Raw genomic sequence first — 23,143 nt, 5'->3', positions numbered from 1 at the left:
ACCTGAGCAGGTAGAGGGGAATAGTAGGATATTGACACTTGGTGTTGAGAGTACTTGGGAGCGCTGTGAGAATGTATTCCTAAATACAAGGTACTGTAAATCAACACTAGTGTATTACAATGGCCAAGTCTGAGAAAACAGCCTTGCAATGCTGGGTGTTTTGAAACAGAGAATGAATCCATCACCAAAGCAGTACTTGTGCCTTTCATATAGAAAAATTATTTACTTAAAAAAAAGAATAGTTTTGCCCACTCCCACCTCCACCTTTGCTGACATTCTGGTGGCACTGAATTGTCTGTCAGGACCAAAAAGTATCTTCAGGAAAGGTCTGGGCTAGCCTAGGCACTTCCTGGAGACCAAAAACAGTTCTAGCCCCACAAGAAGCAGTGTGAGATTTGCTCCAGGAATGAGCCAGTATTTGAAATGACTGTTTTTCAGTCTCTGTTAACAGGATGAACTAAGAAATTTCTCGTTTTTATATAAAATGAATAATTACCTTCATTCTTCTTTGGCAGTTATGAGATAAAGAATAGAAAAAAAAACTCTACCATTTAAGTTACAGATTCTGGAAATAAAAAAATTTAATTCAGTTTCACTTAAAAAATACACACAGTATCCTTAGTCCTACAATGAACCATTGACAACATTTTCACATACAGAAAGCTTAAGTACATTCAACTGTTGACAAGAAATGTCTCCATATAGACTTACATTCATGTGAAGTACATGAACTCTATGACTATTTATGATTTTTATATCTGGTATCTCTTAAAACTAATATGTAGTATGTTTATCAAAGTAAGTTTAGATATGGTTTGTTAGTAGAGAGGCTCCTGAAGAACTTTAATAGTTGTAGTCCTATGAGAATTAAATAAGTTTTCTAAACATAAGCTTAGGGCTAAGTCTTTAGCAATTTAAATTTCTCACTGGCAATGCACAGGATTCTCATGACGTTGAAAGGTTTGGTTTTCAGTTGGAGTTATCTCGTGTGGTTATTCTCTGTGCACTGGGGAGGAAGCACCAAAAAATAAATATTTTTACAAAATAGATGAAATCATAGCACAATAATGTCAATTTTCTTTAAAAATTAATCACTTGGAACATGCACTTATTTCAAATGCCTAATCATTTTTTGTTTTTGTTTTCGGGCCACACCTGACAGTGCTAAGGGATTACTGTTGACTTTGTATTCAGGAATTCTATTCTGGAGGGCTTGAGGGACTATATGAGAGGATGGGGATCAACCTTACAGTTGGCATCATGTAAGGCAATGCCCTACCTATTATATTATCTTTCCAGCCTCCAAATACTCAATGTTGTTTTTATTATTTTTTTCAATTTTTAAGCTGAGATCAACCATATAGTAGAGATATGTATGAATGAAATGGAAACAAGAGAGACAAAACATAGTATCTACTAATTACAGAACTCAAATATTCTTCTCACATTAATTTCCACTTGAAAACTGAGTTCCTCGGATCTAAAAATAACAAAGTGTGTAACACTTATAAATTGGTCAACTATAGCTCATAAAAAGAAACTCTAAATATATATATATAAAGCAAAAGTTTTCCTGACAAACCAAAGCACCTTACATAAGGAAATATATTTAAAAAAAAAAAGTATTTTCTACAAATTAATATACAAATGCATGTGCAGAGAGATAAAATAATCCTTCCCATACAGGTAATATTTAAAAAATTCCAAAGAAAACATTAAAAAACCGTATGCTAATATTCCAGTTATTAAATATTGCAGCATATATGTGAATCTAACAACCAGAAAGAAAAATTTCTGATCTAGATGGTCAATGAAATATCTTTGGAAATAGACTTCAACAGAAGTTCTCAATATGCATCCTGCTCATCCAATTTTAATCTAATTTATATGTGTTTTATACTCATGATGATATCCTGTGGAATAGAAGTTTCCAGGGGCCTTCACACATGTCCTTAAGTAAAGCATTATTGGTGAGGTACTGGCACAGGGTAGGTGGCCTTCTTGTTATTTTTCTGTTGCACAGGCACATGGTAAACAAATTAAGAATAATAGATCTTTAACACCATACATTTTGATATTTATAAAATTCTTATAGTAAACACTGTTGTATACATTTCCATATCATGAATAAAAGTTCCCGTATCTATAAATAATTCACTAGTTTTAACACATTTTTAAAGGAATGAATATACAGATGTATAGGGAGAAATGAATTGTTTGCATTGATTGCTTGCAGTTAAAGTTTATTACATGTCTTTTCCTATTGGACATGAGCTTTTTGTAGGCATAAGAAGTTTCAGCTTCTACTAAGATGTCACTTCTTTTTCACAGTTGTTTTTTGTGCTTCTGCTTTGCTAGTTACACTTTTTTTCCTAGATGAGGTATTAGGAACAACTGCATTGGAAGGTCCACTGGTAGCTGTAGAAAAAGAAAATTTTTTGCTGAGATTTCTCACAATCAATTGTTCCAACAACACTGCCAAGTGACCAAACAATTTACTTTGTTGTAACTATGCCATACACACACACAAAAAATTGTTTTGTATAAAATTTTTTGTGTAAAATATTTTTATACTGTAAACAAACTGCATTTTAACCTATTAGAGTTCAACAACAAATTAAAAAGGAATGTTAGTGAACTGTTTATAAAACAAATGCAATACTTTTATAATTAAAGACTGTCACAAATATATATTTTTATGTTTATATGTCATTAAATATATATTTTATGCATATAGATATATAGTAGACCTAGAAACTTTTCTATAATTATTCATATATACCCTATTAGGAATATCTATATTGATATCTAATAGAAAGTCAGAACCGAAGCTGAATTTCATCCTTTTTCTTATATAACATCTATTTTCTCCCATATTTCCCATTTTCTCACTTTCCAGAAATATTATTCACTTACAACTTAACCTTTATAACCAAATATCAAGTCCAAGCAAAATATTGAAAAACAAGAAATTATACTCTGGTTGGGATGGGAAATGATTCACAGAACAATCCTCTGATATTAAGCATAAACTCTGGGAAAAATATGATTAACTACTTGAAAACACTGAAGAATGAATAAATGTATGCATAAATTAGAAAACAATCAAAACATAGAACTGGAGGCCCCCACGCATAAAACTATTTGGTCTAAGGCTAGGATTCAGTCTGTACCAATCTAAATGGCTAGAACTTAGACATAAAATCCTCAGCCTTAGAGCCAGACAATAGTACAGTGGATAAGATAAAGTACAAATAAGGTTCAAAGAAGTGAGGGATATCAATACTCATCTGATAAAGGATTTATATTTAAGATATACAAGGTACTGGCAGAACTTTCTAAGAAAAAAAAATCTAACTCCATCTAAAATGGAGAGAAGAAATGAACAGATATTTCCTCAAAGAAGAAATAGGATGAGGAGGAGGGGGGAGGAGGAAGAAGAGGGAAGGAGAAGAGGGAAAAGAGGGAGAAGAGAGATAAGAGGGAGAAGAGAGATAAGAGGGAGAAAAGGGAAAAGAGGGAGAAGAAATAATACAGATAGTCAAAAGGCACATGAAAAATGCTCCACACCACTAGTCATCAGGGAGATGCAAATCAAAACAACCATGAGGTACCATCTCACACCACAGAGACTGGCACACATCACAAAGAACAAGATCAATTAGTGCTGGTAGGGATGGAGGAAATAGGGATTCTCATTCATTGCTGGTAGGAATGTAGACTAATCCAGACTTTTTGGGAAAACAATATGGAGATTCCTCAAAAAACTGGAAATTGAGCTCCCATATGACCCAGCAACACCACTTCTAAGGATAACCCTAAGAACACTATTTTTACAATAGCCAGAATCAGGAAGCGACCCAGGTGCCTGACAACAGCTGAGTGGTTAAAGAAACTGTGGTACATCTACACAATAGAATACTATGTAGCTACTGGGAAAAATGAAGTCATGAAGTTAGCTTATACATAGATGGACATAGAGACTATTATTCTGAGTGAAATGAGGGACAGGGATAACAGAATAATCTCACTCATCTGAAGAATATAAAATATAAAAATAAAAGAGTGGTAATATCCAGAGATGAAAGAGATGAGGATTAGGAATGCTAGTCCATGGTAGAAAGATTGCCACAGAGTTGAGAGTGTAGAGAAGGGTCTACAAAGAAAATAATAGTTGGAAATGATCATAAAGAAACAAGAAAGCAGATAATTTAGGTAAAATGAACAATTTTTACAGATTTTTTTCAAAAGTATCATACCTACTAAAACCATCACAGAAACAAAACTCAATCCATCAAAATTAAAGAAATAACTATTTAACAATTTTATTTTCCAGAAAATAAAAGAGGTAAAAATATCCCCAAAATTGAGGCCCATATTACCATTATAGAAAAATTTGAAATACATTACCAAGAATAAATAAATCATAAAATTACACAAATACAGGTAATAAAATGAATGTGGAAATTTCTAAAAACGAAGTTTAAGTCCAGAGTGATAGTACAGTGGATAAAGGTGATTGCCTTGAATGTGTCTGACTTTGGATTGATCCCCAGAATCCAATATGATCTCCCAAACACAGCCAGATGTGATTTCTGAGTGCAGAGAGAGAAGTAACACCTGGACACAGCTGGGTATGGGTCCAAAACCACAGCAATACAGTAACAATACAAAAATGACAACTTTGGTGGTGGGTATTCCCCTGATTCAATGTCAATATGTACCTAAAATATTACTGTGAAAGATATGTAAAACACTTTGGTCAAAATAAAAATTATTATAAAAACAGAGCTTAATAAATATATATGCATACAAACATATATAAAAGTACATACATATATGTAACACATGTGTATATATGTATATACATTGTATATGTACAAAAATAGAGCTTAAAATATATATACATATACAAGTACATAATATATATTTACACATAAGTGTACATATGTATATGTATATATTTGTGTATATTTAAAAGCAGGGAGTTGAGAGACAGCTTTAAGTCCAGTTCACATGTCTTACCTGAAAGAGGAGTGGTGTGATCTCCAGAAATCTAGAGACGACAAGCACCACCATCAACAATCCCTGAACACCAAAGTTGAAAACACCAGAGTAACTCCTAAACACTACTGTGTGTGACCCAGAAATCAAAGACCAAGGCATGAAACTACAGAAAACATTCGTGTACCATGACCAAGTAGAGTTTGCTCCAGAGGTGCAAAATTGGCTTAAGAGGGGCCAGAGCAGTGACGTGAAGTGGTAAGGCATCTGCCTTGTTGGGGCTAGCCTAGGATGCACCGCGGTTCAATCCCCCGCCGTCCCATATGGTCCCCCAAGCCAGGAGTGACCCCTGAGCATCACCAGGTGTAACCCCAGAAAACAAACAACAAAAAAAGATTGGCTTAAAAATATCTACATAGAATCACATTCATTTCATCTTCATTAAATACATGTATAAAAATTGCATTAACTCTGTCATGCAGAGAACAGCAATATGTCAGATTCAAACAATATTCATATCTTAGGTGTATTAAATACTAGTTAGATGACATAAACAAATCACAATTTCTTGGCAATGTTCTTCAACTCTGATAAGCACAAAATGGCTATAGAGATTTAAAGACTGGTGAAAACAACGAGAATAAGAAAGAGTTATTAGTCCCCATGTCTGCGCACAGCCAACTCCATACACTCACTTAGTTACTGGAAGAGATATAAACCAAGCCATGAACAATTATGGGCACACCAGCCATACAGTTGAAAGATGGCAATCTCGGGAGGAGAGGGCATGACAAATCTCTACCCTGCTGAAGCCAAACAGCTATGCCCATCACCTACAATCACTGGTTGGTTTATGGCCCTGCTTCACTACTCCTCTACGGCTCTGCAGAGACAGTAATCTGACCAAAAGTCCAGTTATGCTGATATGATATTACTAGAACTTTTCTTAAGTAAATGCAAGCACCCTCCTTGACTTCTTGTACTTCCAGAAGAAGTCCTGGCAGCTAAAAATATGTCCTACAAAAGCCACAGTATCAGCAATAGTGGTTGGAATCCCTGGACCCTGGGGCTATGACAACTCCATTTTTGCTCAATACTGTCATCTCAGTAGGAGCTCAACAATTTTGACACCAATGTGTATCTGAAGCCACCTATTGTTCAGAAACAAATGATATAACAGAATGGTCAACAAGAGTGTACTAAACCCTCTGACAATGACTTAATGACCTCAATGGACATATAATAATTTTCAAAAATTTGCTTGTTACTGTACTCTTTTTTTAACCCTCTTCTTTATTCTACTTCTTTTTGGGGCCACACCCAGTAGTGTTCAGGGGTTGCTCTAGGACCTGTATTCAGAAATTACTCCTGGCAAGATCGGAAGATCATATGGAATGCTGAGGATAAAACCTGGGTTGGCTGCATGCAAAACAAATACCCTATTTGCTGTGCTATTGCTCTGGCCATTTTCTTTCTTTATTTTCTTGCATTAATAATTTTACTCCCACTTATCTGGAATGTATATTATGATCAATTAGGTCAACTATGCGTTACAGATTCTAATTTTTTTCCTTGGTTTTTGGGCCACACCCAGCAGTGCTCAGGGACCATATGGGATGCCTAGGATTGAACCCAGGTCTGTCCCAGATCATCTGCATGCAAGGCAAACGCCCTATTGCTGTGCTATCGCTCCGGCGATATGTGATATATATGTGTGTGATATATTATATATATCACATATGTGATACATATTCTTTAAATAAAGTAAATTAAATTTTAAAGAGTGGCAAGATAAATTTCTTTAAAAATGTTTTTTGTTAAGTCACTAAAAGATAGTTAAAAAGTTGTTCATGACTGAATCTCAGTCATTACAAGGTCCAAGACACATTTTTCTCTACCGATGTCCCAAGTTTTCCTACAATTGTCCTTCCTGCCTGCTTCTATGCAGATATTTTTCTTCACTCTCTTCCTTTCTTCTCTTTTAGACACTGTGATTTGCAATACCGCTCCTGAAAGGGTAGCATATCACTTTACCTTCTATCAGCACCCTAAAAGTAGAAAATAGACTGGATTCCCTATAATATAGAACTGAAGTCAGGGAAGTAAAAACCCTAAAAGGAACAGCAAATTGGAGGGAACAGGAGCAAGGGGTCTCCTGTATTCCAGCAGGAAAGAAGTGTGGCATTTATACAGATTTAATCAAATGGGAGGTAACAGGAGCCGAGGCCTCTGGTGCACTGGTGGGGTAGGAGTAAATCTGGCATATGCACAGATTTAATCCAGAGACAATAGCACTGCAAGCAGGACATCCAAAATACAACCACCTAACTTTAAAAATGTGTCTATCATGGAGGCAATTTGGGAGGAAAGTGGGAACCTGGGGATACTGGTGGAAGGAAGTTGACAGTGGTGATAGAACTGATGCTGGAACCTTGCGTATCTGAAACAGAACTTTAAATAACTATTAATCATAGTGAGGAAAAAATAAAGAAAAAAAGGGAGAAAGGAAAGGAAAGAAGGAAGGAAGGAAGGAAGGAGAAAGGGGAAAATCCCTGTCTGAGATAGAAAAGTATGAACTTCACACATCAAGAGTAGAAGAATCAAATATGCAAATAGTACCTAAACAGAACAATGTCTTAGAAACTTTGGATAAGAAAACATTTAAGGAACAATCAACAAGATAAAAAATTATGTCTAGAAGCTAAAGGAAAGAAAGTTGATGAGAAAGTTAACTGCACAGTCTAATCATTCCCATTTTGGGATTGAGAATGTGGAGAGTAAAATTTATTGAAGAGAATAAATCATGTAAAAAATATTAAACGTATGTGCAGACTACTGCAGAAAGAGCAAACGAGGTCTAAAATGTTTATTGATGAGTATTTTTAATTAACAGATGAAGGGAAAAGAAAAAGACAAGTGATAGGAAAAAAAATTCCCCAAACCCAGATAATATGTCAATAGGCTAAAATAACAGAAAGACCCCCTAGGTTCATTCTTTACATTCCAAATATACAATGATCTTTTTAAAAAACATCTTACATTTAAAGAGCCAGTAGTATTACTATGCTCATTCCTATGCAGACCCTACAAAATCAAACCAATTCCTAACCTGGTTTGCTGCTTGCTTTAGATGCCTTTAATGTGCTTGCAGGAGCTGGGAGGACCTTTGCAGGTGTATATGTATTTAAAGAGACCTTTCTCCTCATTCCTGGACTGATACGGGATGATGCAGTGGCTGAAAAAAAAAAGTGGCAATTTAATATTTTCTGTCAAGTCTAGCTTTAAATTTTAGATGCTTCATTACTTCATGGTCCTATGAATATGCATGAGTAGGAGAGAACAAATTAGGTAAGGGTTGTAGAACAAATTCAGGAAAAGCATTCTCACTATAAAAAGTTACTTCATGTTCTTAGCCATACCATGTTCTGTTTACAGTATAACAGAAAACATCGATACCATTTACTAAAGAAAAGCCAACAAGAAAAAGGTAAGTGACTTAATTTTATGCTGCCATACCACAAAGTCAGATTCTTTTTTTTAAGGTAAAAATAGATTTGATTAGAAGGGGAAGGTGAGGAAGAAAGATAAAAAAGAGAGAGAAATGAGCATTCAAGAAATGAGTATTTATCTCAAGGGAGAGAACAGGCTTCTCCAAAGGCAACCTAGGCAATACATGGGCCTCAAAGTCAGATTCTTGAATAACAGCAGAGAGCTGATGACATAGTCTTACTATCTGGGAAAGAAGATCAAAGGCTCAAACAACTTTTTTTTCCACAAAATATCAGTCAGGGGCCAGAGCAGTGGTGCAGTGGTAGGATAAGTTTACCTTGCACATGGCTGACCCAGAATGAACCATGGTTCGATCCCCCGGCATCCCATATGGTCCCCCAAGTCAGGAGCGATTTCTTAGCGCATAGCCAGGAGTAGCCTCTAAGCATCACTGGGTGTGGCCCAAAAACCAAAACCAAAACAAAAAACAAAACAACACCCAAATAACCAAAAAACAAAATATCAAGTCAACTAGAGACTTAGAAATAATTTACAAGCACAACACTCTCATGTTTAGAATAAAGTAACTAGATTACAAGTGAACAAAGATTGACTTCCTTTATGTATCTCACAGAGACAGATCTTCATGAAAAGAAATTTTGATTTTCCTTCTCTTTCTAATTGATGTGAAGACAATGAGAGGTGAAAAGAAGAGATACTTTTTGTGTCTTGGGCCACATCCAGTAATGCTCAGGAACTACTCCTGGTTCTGTGCCCAGATGATGCTTGGGACCATATCTGGTGCAAGGTACTGAACTTGGTGGGTAGGTTACAAGTGCCTTAACTTCTGCACTATCCCTCAGCCTCTGCAGGGATAATTATGAAGCAGGTGCTTTAGAGAAAGGCTGGCCAGAGACAAGGAACTACAGACATGAGCTTTGAAGATTCTTAACAAAGGGAACAAGGGAGATAAAAAACAGATAACCCTGTTTTCACAGAAACTACAAGCAATAAACTGTCTTGGACTAATCAGTTATGTGGATCAATTATGGCAAATATGCATGTGCTATATGTGGTTGAAAAGCCCACCAAGCAAAAAAAAAAAAAAAAGAAAAGCCCACCAAATGAATGTAAACAGCTTTGCCAGAGCTCAATGGAGTCATTGAGAAAGAAGAGAAAAAGTACCTAAACATCACATATAGCAATCCCATTGTCAGTAGGTAGCTTTTTCCAGCTTAGGTTTTTTCCTATTCTGTTAACTTTCTATTACTAACTTCCTAACTAATCAGCATCCCATTTTTAAGTTATCTACTAGTTATTACAAGATTACTTTTGTCCTAGGTGATGGAGAAAACGTCTGAATGAAGAAAAACATAATGTCTTCTCCACTGCTTTAAACACCACAAAATCAATATAGTTCCCCATTAAGATGCTATTTCCTTGATAATTAGGGTATTGATATATTGTGCTTACTAATTATTCATTCAGCACTTAGACTATGAAAAACAGGATACAGAATCTTCATCACAACCCATATACCCTACTTTAATATTTGAAAGAAAAAAGATTCAGCTTGGGTTTTAGTGTAGCGTGACCATTAACTAGTTGATTTCTCAATAGCACTTTAAGTTTTTACCCTCAGCTATATTTGTTTTCTCAATATAGTTCCCTTAATGGGAAATGGCGAGAAAGCTTAAGGAAATGAGAGGGATTGAGTGTAGTTGGGAGCCATGATATAGAGAAGAGCAAATCAAAACATGAATAGCAATGTGGTATCCTATATCTCATTATTCTATCCCAACACATACACTCCGATGGATTCATTAACTATGAAATAGAAATAGCATAGCATTAACCATTAAAAATTAATTATATATATATATATATATTTGTCCTAAATTATCTTTCCAGAGAAAACAGATGTAATTTCTGCTGTTAGTATTATTTTTAAGTCATTCATGTCAAAGGTGATATAAATTCTAAATAGCTTTGATATGTACCCTAAGCTCATTTTTACTAGTAAATATCTTCCTTCATCTGAAGACTGCAAATCCCTACTTAGACAAGCAGTGAAGCAGCAAGTACAATGAAAGGGAAGAGGGCAGCAAACAAACTTAATTTTAGGTTTTCTACAAAATCTGAGGTACAGAACTATTTCTTAAAAAATTGATTTTGGGGTCCGTGGGGGGTATATCCCAAGTGCTTATAAAGCTATATGGTATTGGGATCAAATCCAAGCTGTCAGGCAAATGTTTCCACCCCTTGGGCTATTATCTCAGCCCAGAACTCTCTACGCTATTAGCAGAGAATAGAAAATGAAGTAAATATCCTTCATTTCCCAGACTTACAGTTTAGGTTAGAAATGCTGCATCATTTGATGTATTATTAACTCACATAATCATTCATATTCATATGCAAATTTTGAAGTTTAAGCCTGCTTCCTCAAGCAATTTCTGAAGTGCCTAATTTTAGAATAGTCACACCAAAATATCACTCCTGTTTCTATTAGTTATTAGAAACGGATATTTACTACAGTGAAAGAATAGCAAAGAGAAACACAAGGAGAACCATGTGCAAAGAGAACAGTAGACTAGAACACTGAAAAATACTACAGAGTGGAGGCCAAACAAAGGAAGGGGAATAACAGTGAAACATAAAAATTCTAAGGCCTCCAATTCTATTCTCAGGAGAAACATATTTAAACGTTTCTTACAAAAAGGAGCATGATATGCATAGAAAGTTTGAAAAAAAAATTTCTAATATTACAAGGATTTGGAAAATACTTAACTGAGCTAAAACTCTTAATCACTTTTCAAAGAGGTAATGCCAATATGCTAACAGATCAAATAGAGTTGAAAAAGACAAAGAATCTTCTGGTGACTTGTGACATAGAAATAGCTGACCATGGGGCCGGGCGGTGGCGCTAAAGGTAAGCTTCTGAGCACATAGCCAGGAGTAACCCCTGAGCGTTACCGGGTGTGGCCCAAAAACCAAAAAAAAAAAAAGAGATAGCTGACCATAAATTCCTTTCTTTCCAATCACATATTATGTCTTCAAATAGTTTCTGAGGAGCAAATTGTGAGTGAGAATAGCAAACTGCTATTCTAATATATGGCAAAGTTGAATAAAGAACACAATATGGAGAAAGACTCTTAACAACGGTGTTGGGAAAAATGGATGGAGACATGCAAACAGCAACAACAAGGCTTCAGCACTCTCATATAATTTGCACAAAAGTTAACTGAAAATGAATCAAAAACTGAGATGTTCCCTCCAAATCTATAAAAAGAAAACATGCAATGACCCCATGGTATTGGCTTCTGGGTTGTCCAATGATTTGATTCTATTGGTAAATAAACAAATAGCTCTACTACTATTACATAAAAATAAAAAGTTGATAGTGTGAAAAACAAAAACCAGAAGCACATCCTACTGAATGGGAGAAACTTTTTATATGCTATAGATCATACTAAGGATTACTATCCAAAATAGACTAAGAATTCATAAAACAAAAATAAGCCAAAAAATTTAAACTTTTTTGGGGGGGGGTTGGGCCACAACCAGTGACACTCAATCAGGGGTTACTCCTGGCTATGCACTCAGAAATCACTCCTGGCTTGGGGGACTATATGGAATGCAACGGGATCGAATCTCGGTCTGTTCTAGGCTAGCATGCGCAAGGCAGACACCTTCACCTGCGCCACCACTCTGGCCCCTAAAAAATTCAAACTTAAAAAAAAATAACTTAATAATCAAACTATGGGAAGGTGTGCTGAACTGATTGATACTTTTCCAAAGAAGACATACATGGATGACTAATAGGCATATGGAGAAATGTTCATCATCACACCAGTAGCAAAACATCTACTAAAAATGCTTGACAACAAATGCTGGGGGTTGTGGAAAAAAGAAACCACCACGCCATGTTCTACCAACTGTAAGTTAATTTGAATTCACTAGTTTACTTCCAGTGGAAAACAGTATGAAAAGATTTAAAATAGAACTACAATATAAAGAGTAATTCCACTTCTTGGTAGCTAGCCCAGGAACACAAAAGCATCTAAGATATACCTGCATATTCATATATTCACTGCAATGCTATTAACAATAGTTTAGATGTGGAAATGATGTTAAGTGTTCAAAAACATATGAATGGAAGAATAAAATGTGGCATATATTATCTGACACCAGTGGGACTGGCACAGAATACACCAAAACCGGAAAAGAACCAGTGTCAGAGAAATATGGGGAGCCCTCGTCCATAGCTGGTTGGAATACCGATTGGTCTAAACTTTTGGGAAAACAATATAGACACTTATCAAAAAAGCAGAAATTGATCTTCCATATGACCCACCAATTCTACTTCTTCATGTTTATCCTAAGAATCCAAAAACTTTATGCTGAAAAGACATTTGCTCGTATTGCAGCACTGTTCACAACAACCAAAACCTCTAATTCAACCGAAATGTCAAAAATAGTTGAGTGGATAAAGAAGCTATCGTCCATATATATAATGGAATATTACTTGGCTATAAGAAAAGATGAAATCATGCAATTTACTGGTAGGATGGTGACTCTGGAGAGTAATATGCTGAATGAAGTTAGTCAGAAAGAGATAGCAAGGGAATAACAAATACCCAAAAGCAACAGAAACGGAGAACTGGTTTTTTGTAAAAGCACTTCATTGTGGAAGGAGGTAGGTAGGTAGGTTTGGAAATAGAATGGGGAAAGGGGACACTGAGTCAATGCTGTTGCTACTGATCTACTTTTTAGGGGCCTCCTTTCCTCCACCTCCCTTCATTTCGCACATGTGCTTGCTACCTTACTCGGTTTCTGAGAAGTCCCCACTCAAAGACATTTCCTGATATGGGACTGCTGGGAGCACTTTTGAAGACTCCAGAAGGCCACCACACCGACCAAAGTCATGTCCCAAACTTAACACTCCCCCAACTATGTCCAAAGAGAAAAAAGGGACAAAGGACATGTATATCTCCCTTGAGTATCTTAAGTGTATTCCCTTACCAGCTATAACTCTTATTGAATATTCTTTTATATAGTGACAATTTCACCCATTGATTTTTTTTTTGTTGATGGTTATGTTTTGTTTTGCAATTAGTACAATAGGGAATTCTGTCAGAAGAGCCTCTCTGTTTAGAGTTTATGTTAAAGCCAAGTTACTGGGATTGTTGGACTTATTCCCTCAGTCTCCATATGCACCAATAATACCTTGTGGCATTGTCCCCCTTTTGCATACACACATTAAAATGGGAAAATATTACATATGCAAACAAGTTCTTATCTAATGTGATGGGAACCCAAATTTTGTAATGCAGTGGGGCCTTACACCTCAACACAGTCATAATGACTTGGCTCAGGCCTCATAGGAGCAGGCATTGCCATACACCTCTGAACCATGGATACCATCTACAGAAACAACATCACCAGGAAGCAAACCTCAACCAAGAAGACCCTACTGCTGCCGTGGTATGGACTTACTCCAAAGAGGGTTCTTTTAACAACCAGAACACTTACTAACAGCAACAACCTGCTTGCAGGGCAGGGCTCTCCGCATTGCCAGCTAATGGTGAGGTGAACTAGAGGTGAACTTAACATCATCCTGACTTCGATGAAGAAGATGCACAGAAACCAAAATCTTTAACTACAGAAACCTGACACCAACAACAGCGAATCTGCGAAAAAGTTTTACCAGGACCAGAGAAAATGAATCAGGGGTTGGATAGCCTAGTATTCTGGAACCCTGAGTCAGTCTTATGCTAGAAAATTTCAGGGATAAAGTCTCCTTGTACTTAGGCCAAGGCATTTCCCTTCCATTTCCCCCATATTTTGCTGGGCCTATGCAAACAACAATCGCTACCCACACCGTTTTTTACTGTAATTTTTAACTCTCATCCTTTAAAAAAAAAATAGGAGCTTACTAAACTTTCCTCTAGTGCTTTAATGAGTTCATTGGTGATTCGATAATTTTCAAAAATGTACTTGCCACTGAACATTTTCTTTCCTTTCTCTCCCATCTCTTTAGTTTTTCTTTCAATTTTCTATTTCTTTTTTTTTTTTTAAATCATGTTGCTTTTGGTTTCCTGAAACAATTGTATTATGATCAGTTACGTCAACTATGTGATGCATTTTCATTAATAAAAAAAAATTCTCACTAAAAAATATGCAGTATAAATACACAAGAAAATACTACTCAGCTATAAGTAAAAGGTGAAATCTATCTTTTGATATAACATGGATGGAATCAGAAGATTGCAAAAGAAGTCAGAAGAAATATTAGCTAATATCTTCCATGCATGGTATATAAAGAAACAATGCAGAGGTCAAATGAAACAAAATTTTTAAAAAAGTTCTTAAAAAATATATCCTTTAGACCTCAACCACAGAAATGAAGCTAGTTAGGAGAGAGAATCAGGTTCAATGGAGTATGGCACTTTGGCGGTAGGTATGAGGGTACAGTAATATTATGCCCCCTAAAACACAGACACATTAATTCTTGTAAATGAATGCTACTGCAATTAAAAATGCTTAAAATATAATTTTGTATAACATTATACTATTTGACTTCTATTGTTGAGTCCTAGCCTTTTTTGTGAATAAAAAAGAAAGAGGTGGGAAAGAGTTAATACAAGTGGAACAACAACTTTACATTCTACTAAAATATGCACTTCTATAATTCGATTTAATTTTCATTTTAATATATAATTTACAAAATATTTTCATCATTACTGGTCCCCCATAATAATGAATAATAATTATAATAATGATGATAATGAAGATAAATTCTACTACTGATAATAATAATAATAATAATAAAAGAAGGTAAAGTTTCCTACAAATTTCAGGAGTCTTCCGTAGAACTTCGTTTGATGGGCAAGCAATGGAAGCAAGAAATTCATCCACCTGCTTTAAGGACAGGGCATTATGAAGAGTTTCCAGAGGACAAATTGATGGTACCATGGAATATAATTCAAAGCCTGGAAAAAAGAAGTTTAAAATGAACAAACAATATAAGCAACTGAATAATCAACATTCCTTGATTTTAATAAAGGAAGAAAACCACTGCTTATAGACACATTTAACTTTAGATTCTTGTACACACACATACACACATGAGATTCTGAAATCATGGCACCAAGTTACATGACAGTATGAAGTCAGAACAAAATGGGACAAAGAGTTCATTTACAAGAGAGTCAGAGTATAGCATGCACACAATTTCACTCCCTCTTCCTCTGATTTTGCTTTCAACACCAGGTGTATCTCATGTGTGAAGCTGATGGCATTATGTGCCTCTCAAGCAGGGGTACTGGAGGGAATCATGAAATACAACCACACTGCCACTTGAGGACATTAATTTAAATACGGCCCTAGAGATACCAAAGCCAACGATATCATCTAGCATGATTCCAGATAAATTGTTTGTTGAAGCTGAAATTAGTTTCAAAATAGATTTCACCTACCTTTACTAAATTAACGTGGTAGTTTAATTGCTGAAATTACTTAACAAGTTACCCCAAGTAAAATGCAATAGAAAGATATTTGTAGTCAACAATGACAGAAAAACAAAACTTTCATATAACAGATTATGAGGGTTCACATTAAGACCATCAAAGAAACAAAGGTACTTCAATAAAGTCTTTTAAGAAACCAGATGTAGGTTTTTGCTTTTTATGAAAAACACCTAGTTATTTCAACTTTATTCAATAGAATGGTGTCTTTATTTTGGTGGTGATGGGGCAGGTAAGAGTCTTATATCTTTTCTGCTGGTGCTCAGGGCTTACTCCTGGCTCAATACTCAAAGATCATGCTGCAGGGACTTGTAAAAGCATATGCAATCCTGGGAACTGAACTTGGGTCAGCTGCAGCCAAGGTGAGTGACTACATCCTATACAATTTCTCTAGTCCCTTAACTATCTTTTTAAAACAGCTTTCACGTACTATTCAAAAAACAAATGTTTATATCTAAATATATTCTTAAAGATCCGTCCAAAGGAATTACTTTTATTACTTAAATTAAGGTTTCATTCATCTTACTTATTAAAAATAAAGGGGCCAGAGAGAAGATACAGGACATAAGGTGCATACCTTACATGTGGCTGACCTCATTTGGATCCCTAGCACTACGAAATCCCCTGAGCACCAGCAGGCACAGCCCCTGGGAGACACTGAGTTCTACCAGGTGTGCCCTGGCGGTCTCCTGCACTGCAGGGCCTGGGTAACTGCACATCCTAGGGCTCTTGCACTAATATGCAGGCTGGTCTAAGACACACTGATGACCCCAGGACCTCCTGAGTACTTTTTAGGAGGTCTCCATCCCTCCCACAAAATGTTAAAATAAAACTCAATGGACCACAACCCACTGCTTTAACAGGCATGTACTCATCTTAACAATGACTGGAAAATGAATGGTTGAATTTGGGAGGAAATACTGAGCAAAGGACTGCCCAATTCTCAGCTGGAACAGGAAAAGAGATCACAAGAGAATTTCGTCTACAAAGTCAACCCTAAATACTCTGGTTTTCAGGAGCAAACCAAAAGCTTGATGGAACATTACAAATACTTTTAAAAAAGGTTAAAAAAATAAAAATTAAAATCCAACATTTTCAAAAAATGTTTATAAGAACAACAGCTAAAGCACAAAAGCACTGAAGAAATTAGTCTCGCACAAGTATTACTTTTTAGAAATAAATATTCATGCACATGAGCCAAACCCTTTCTAGGCATTACTCTAAACTTAGCACCCATTGCTCAGGCTGCTTCTAAGTCTTTCATAATGCACATTTGCTTGCATTTGTTTGTTATAATTTTCTAACAGGCAAATGACAATATAGTCCAGTACCTCTAGACATCATTTTGTCCATTTACCTTTAGTAAATGCTGTCTGGAATGAACAAAGAAAGGGTCAGAGCAGTGTTCTGAAAAGCCAGCCTGCCATCACATTTAGAAGCAATAAAAACATACCACTAGAACCTAGAAATCCAAGAGGACCAGCACCTTTAGTGGTGTAGGTGTTCTGCCAGAGACCCCGAATTAAGGTAATATACTGTCAGAAGATACTTTATTCACTGAGTTTCTTGAACTAAAAACAGAGGGAGAGGTAAGTGCATGGTATGTGTTAAGATGGAAATAATGTAATAGAACTCAAAACAAGATCAAAGGATGAGTGGCAGGGCTGCTAAAACATGGGATTTAAAAAAGAGAAAAATAAAAAAAAAGAAATGATGGAAAGTACATGCAAATATTTCTAAGTTAAAAGGAATGTGTTATGTGCTTGGAATTGCATAATGTGCGGGAAAAGAACTTTAAGCCAAAGGCATGTAAAATTAAATCCACTTTTATTAAATTTAACAAGTGTCCTAAAATATTTTCCTTATGTAAATCTAGGCTTCTTACTCATATAAACATAATCTTTTACACAAGGGCTAGAGGTCAGACTTAAACCTTAAATGTCTCTCCTAAGAATTTCATGATTTGTTTCTCTTAAGGACTTTGGTTTTTCTTCTAAAAGGTTCTTACACTCCTTGAGTCCTTAGATTCTGCAGCTGTATATAAGGATTTTTTTCCTTATTCTTCAAAAAAGTTGCATTTAAACAGCTGCTGAGGGAAAAGCACATTAAACTTTAAGGCTAAATTTTCATTTCTTTCTTTATTTTATTTTTTTTTTGGTTTTTGGGCCACACCCGGCAGTGCTCAGGGGTTACTTCTGGCTGTCTGCTCAGAAATAGCTCCTGGCAGGCACGGGGGACCATATGGGACACCGGGATTCGAACCAACCACCTTTGGTCCTGGATCGGGTGCTTGCAAGGCAAACACCGCTGTGCTATCTCTCAGGGCCCTAAATTTTTATTTATTGTAGATAAGCTCTTCTTACTTCATCTTCAAGATCATAAGATTATTCAGGTTTGCTGTTGAAGGATCCAAAAAGGAAGTATAACTAAAATCAATGTGTTCAGGTCTTCAGCTTCATAAAGAAGATCTGTCCTGAGTATTTCAGAGTAATGATGTGCAGTTAAAAATAATTTTTTTTTCCCCACTAGGCAGAAGCAATAGCATAGCGGATAGGGTTTGATCCCCAGCATCCATATGGTCCTTGAGTCTGCCAGGAGTAATGTATGATTGCAGACCCAGGAGTAACCTCTGAGCTCTGTCAGGTGTGGCCCCAATAAACAATAGACACATTTATTTCCCCACATCTGGAAAGACAGTACAGTGGGTAATGTGCTCATCTTGAAAGCATTTAACCCAGGTTTGATTGCTGACATCCAATATGATCCCCCAAGCCAAACAGGAGTGATTCCTGAACAAGCCAAGAATTACCCCTGAGCATCACCAGGAGGGGCCCAAAAGCAAACACAACCTTCTCTCAACTCCCTCCTCTCAGAGTTGTATAAGTTATTCTCATTTCAATTAAAAGCAAGCACCTACATTTAAAAAAAAAATCAATGCTGAATTATTGAAAATTAATCAGAGTGCCTCTAATGCCCACCCTCCCCCAACGAAGGTAAGCTGAAAGAAACTTTAGTACCAAATTATGTTCGCAAAATACTTGCCTGTTCAAGCACCATAAGCTAAATGATTTGAATTGACTTTGTATATTTTAGTTTAATCTTCTTTCTAGTAAAAGTTGTACAAATTTTGATGATACCAAAAGGAATAGCTTTGCCCACTGCAAGCCCAAGTGCCTACATTAGGATAAAATAATTGCTGGGCGAAAGAGGATTCCAGACCAAATCCGGTTTTACTTTTGATAAAAAGCCAGAGGTAAATGATGTTACACAGTGCAATCTGCATTGCTGGTTCTCAAGAACTTTTTCAAAGATGCATTTATTTGATGATTTTGCAAACACTACTCTATTTCTGGTCAGCAGATTAATAAAACAACCAAAGGATCAGAAAAAGAATCAGGAAGGAAAATTAAATGTACTTAAGAATCAAGGAAAGATTAAAAAATTGTATTTTTAAAATCTGTATACTATATATAAAAATAGTAAATCTGATTGTTTGAGAGATTGGGCATTTGTTATTAAAACTCATCATCATCGTGGTCATTTAGAAGCTCTATGCAGTGTTGTTATTGTGTGAATTATAATTGAAAGGTGAATGAGACAGTATCAAAATATGAGAGTGACTAACACATTAGAATAGAATGTCAACAGAAATTAAGTGTGGAGGAATGCGTGATACTGTCTGTACACCCCATATTTTGAAATAAAAGAAAAATCACAAAGAATGAAGCAGGGGAGTATCTTTTCAAATAAAACCAAAACGTACCATTGGTTGGGTGTCGAGCAAATGAGATAGAAAACCTTTTAACAGCAGAACCGCGTGTGGCGTCTGAGAAAGAGAAAAACAGGTTCCTGAAATTCGTTAACAGCTACCAAAAGAAGGGATGCTTACAAAAGTGGAGGAAAACAAATACAAAAGGCGGTTAGAATCAAGTGACATGCAGAAGGGACAATGAGAGAAGATAATAAGCCAAATTCTGGTTAAAAGAAGTAAAAAAGTAAAATAGCTGGAGAAGATGCAAATGTGATGAAATACACAAAAGAAAGAAAAGCAAGATGAACTGGCAGTTCTGGGAGATTCATGTTTTTTACTGACTCAAGGTAAGTTTGTAGATTTATGGAAAAAATAAAAAAACCTGCCAAATAAGCTAATCTTGAAAGGCAGGGCTAAACACTTTCAAAAACAAAAGGTAAGCAAGCTTCCATTAGCCCTAGAGCACATTCTGAATCTTAAAACTTAGTTACAGCAATCTGTTGAGAGGATCTCTCAACTAAGAGATCCTCAAAGATCAATTTGCGATTTTTATAAAAATACTGCCAATCATGCCATTTCCTCCTACTTTTAAACATCTATCTGGTTTGTTCACTTGATTTAAATCATAATCAGTAAATTAAGGGTTAACAATGAATAAAGCTTAAGAGATCAAAGAAAAGTTTCTTTACAGTCCCATGAACTATCTCAAGGAAGAATACAGAGGATACAGTTCTAAATTCCCCATTTCAGCACACCAGTCCTGGAACAAGCACTTGAAGACTTAGTACAGGGGACAGCGGATACCTGAATCCAACTGTGAGTCGGGGAGCACCTTAGTCATTTAGGCGAAGTATCAGGGACATTTCCCTAATGCAAACAGTGGGTGGGCTTGCCTCGGAGAAACCCTGAGCGCTCTGGGTGTGAGCGTGGCTGTAGGGATGAGTCTGTGTGCATGTGTGCGCATACCATCTATGCAGCCAGCAGAGGTCAGCTTTTTACGATGCGTACGAGCATAATCCTGTAGGTTAGGTGCGCTGGAAGAACCCCCGAGCACCGAGGAACTAAACAGGCTCGCGCAGTGAGACCCTGATGGGAGTCAGAGAAAATACATACAACAGCAGGTGTTGTCCCGGTCACAGTGGGGCTCATGCAGCATGCAGGACAAAGCTCTTACCAACCACCTCGTGCAGGGCCTTCAACAGGCTCACAACACTCTCGAAATGTTAATACAATCACCAAGACCAATTAGCATGTGTACGCACGTACAAAATGGTGTCTTTGAGGAAAATAATATGCCCAATAATTAGACATAAACATATTACAAGCAGGAAAAACACTACAGTGGGAATTAATTTAGGATAAGGGGAATCTACCAATTTCTAAGGGAACAGATCACAGAAGGCACTTCTTTAGCACACAACTTATTTGATCAGTATTTCTGGAAATGTATCTGTCAACAAAAACGTTCTGGTTCCACTGAATTAAGAATAAAAAAAGATCGTTAGCTATTCAATAAAGCAAATCAGAGCTTACTTGTGAGACCAGGTGAAAAGGATTTCTTTTAGTTCATTGAGGCCTAAATCACTTTAGATTTCTAATATATAAATGATATACGATTTTTATTTATAAGATCCCAAAATAAAGTACACTACTGGCAAATAAAACAAAGTCAGTATAAAATAATGCATCATTTGTAGTGAAAGTGTTTACACCCATGCAAAACAAACCACTGGGTAAGGCTTATGAAAATGCATTATCATTATACACTGTACTACAACACATCAATTTGAAAGAGGTTTTAGATCCAAAGGCAAGGTACTGTAAGAATGCTGAAGCTATCCACATAAATAATACATATATTAACTAAAAATCTTTAAATGCACAGGTTATTCTTATGAGATGAAGTGAAGTCTAAAGATCAAGCATGGTTCATACTTGTTGAAACTTCTAATAAAATGTTTATATAACTGTATTCAATTTACTGAGTCACTAACAATATAACATTACTTTAGATAATTTAGGAACAATGAGCTTAAAACCAAATACATTTAGAAAGATTTTTTTCAAAGCTGCTTTATGTGAGTATTAGCAAAGACAGGTAAAAGTAATGAGATAACACGCTACTGTATATCAGTTTTGTTTCAGTTTTCTTCAAGAGATTCTCCAAAAGAAAACTAAATGAGTCTGAGCCATTTTCTAATAAAATCTTTTGTTTTGTTTACTTATTTATTTATTTATTTTTGGTTTGGGAGCTACATCTGGTAGTGCTCAGGGGTAACTCCTGGATCTGCATTCAGAAATCACTCCTGGCAAGTTTGAGGAACCTTATGGGAAGCCAGGGATCAAATCTGGGTCAGCCACATGCAAGGCAAACACCCTATGTGCTGTGCTATCACTCCAGCCCCTTAAACTTGTTTTAATATCAGAAAAGCAGAAAAAAAAATTTAGCATGTGATAATATTTTTATGTTGAATGATTAGGAGACAGAGGATGTGGTTTCTGGGCTTGATCCTAGCACCACAGATTAGATTAACACACTGGGATTTCAATTTAAAAGAAATGAAGATTCTGAACCAATACCAGCAACTGGACTAAGTAGTTTACATTGTGAACAGTCATCGGACTATATTAGTAAAATTTAATGTCATTTCTTGTTCATTTTAGTTGAAACCTTACTAAATAATTTGAGTCTCACACAAGTTAATATTTCTGAGTTAGTGTTACATAAAAACTAACGTTGGCCATGCTTACAACACTGAACAATTTTACTTGTGTATAATAATGGATGAGTTTCAGTCAGCCTGGAGTCCCATTTTCCTTTCCACTACATACCTACAGTAGGGTTCTGCTTCTGTTCCACGAGAGTTCTTGGCGTTCGAAGATAATTAGCATTTTCAGACACAACCTGCACAAGAAAGCAAAAAAAAATGAAGCAGAGCAGTAAGACAAATTTGAAAGTCCATACTTCATTTGCAGCCTGTTCCAGACAGACAAGGTTAATAAGCTGTATGATAAATATTAGTAGAAATACATAAAAAGATCATGCAAGATCCCCTTCGGAAGGGAGCCCATTTCATATGAGGTCCTTGCAATGAAGTGGTGCGAAGCAGGCATTCAGAATGAAACATCATGTATGAAACAAGACAGATGAAAATAATTAATAGACTGATATAATTTCACTCGCTCTTAAAAGAAGCCAATGCCCACTCTTAAACAGCTCCTGTATTCGAAAGGGGAAAAACAATCACATACACAAGAAAAGACAGACAGAGACTGTTGAAGTCACCATACAATTATTGATCCATGCATGGGCTTTATCAGAGTAACCTTTAAATATTCACAGCCTTAATGGATACCATAATCCCTTTTCCTA

The 23,143-nt window shown here is 36.0% G+C and overlaps 1 protein-coding gene across 5 annotated transcripts in view; it reads right to left on the bottom strand.

Annotated features, from left to right (window-relative positions):
- Positions 1–556: 556 nt before the first annotated feature.
- Positions 557–23,143, bottom strand: part of PPIP5K2 (diphosphoinositol pentakisphosphate kinase 2) — a 62,709-nt gene continuing 40,122 nt past the window's right edge. For 2 of the 5 annotated variants that reach the window (XM_049769109.1, XM_049769110.1), the window contains 6 exons: positions 22,603–22,675; positions 20,737–20,856; positions 19,783–19,845; positions 15,345–15,485; positions 8,114–8,239; positions 557–2,418 (listed from right to left, as the gene is read on the bottom strand). In XM_049769109.1, the coding sequence (XP_049625066.1) occupies positions 2,315–2,418; positions 8,114–8,239; positions 15,345–15,485; positions 19,783–19,845; positions 20,737–20,856; positions 22,603–22,675 (627 nt within the window). In that variant the 3' untranslated portion in view covers positions 557–2,314. The remainder of the gene's footprint in view (positions 2,419–8,113; positions 8,240–15,344; positions 15,486–19,782; positions 19,846–20,736; positions 20,857–22,602; positions 22,676–23,143) is intronic. The other 3 variants (XM_049769112.1, XM_049769113.1, XM_049769111.1) reach the window with 2 other exon arrangements.

Source organism: Suncus etruscus, chromosome 2, assembly GCF_024139225.1.
Source record: "Suncus etruscus isolate mSunEtr1 chromosome 2, mSunEtr1.pri.cur, whole genome shotgun sequence".
NCBI classification, from domain to species: Eukaryota; Metazoa; Chordata; class Mammalia; order Eulipotyphla; family Soricidae; genus Suncus; species Suncus etruscus.
This window is presented reverse-complemented; position numbering and strand designations above follow the sequence as displayed.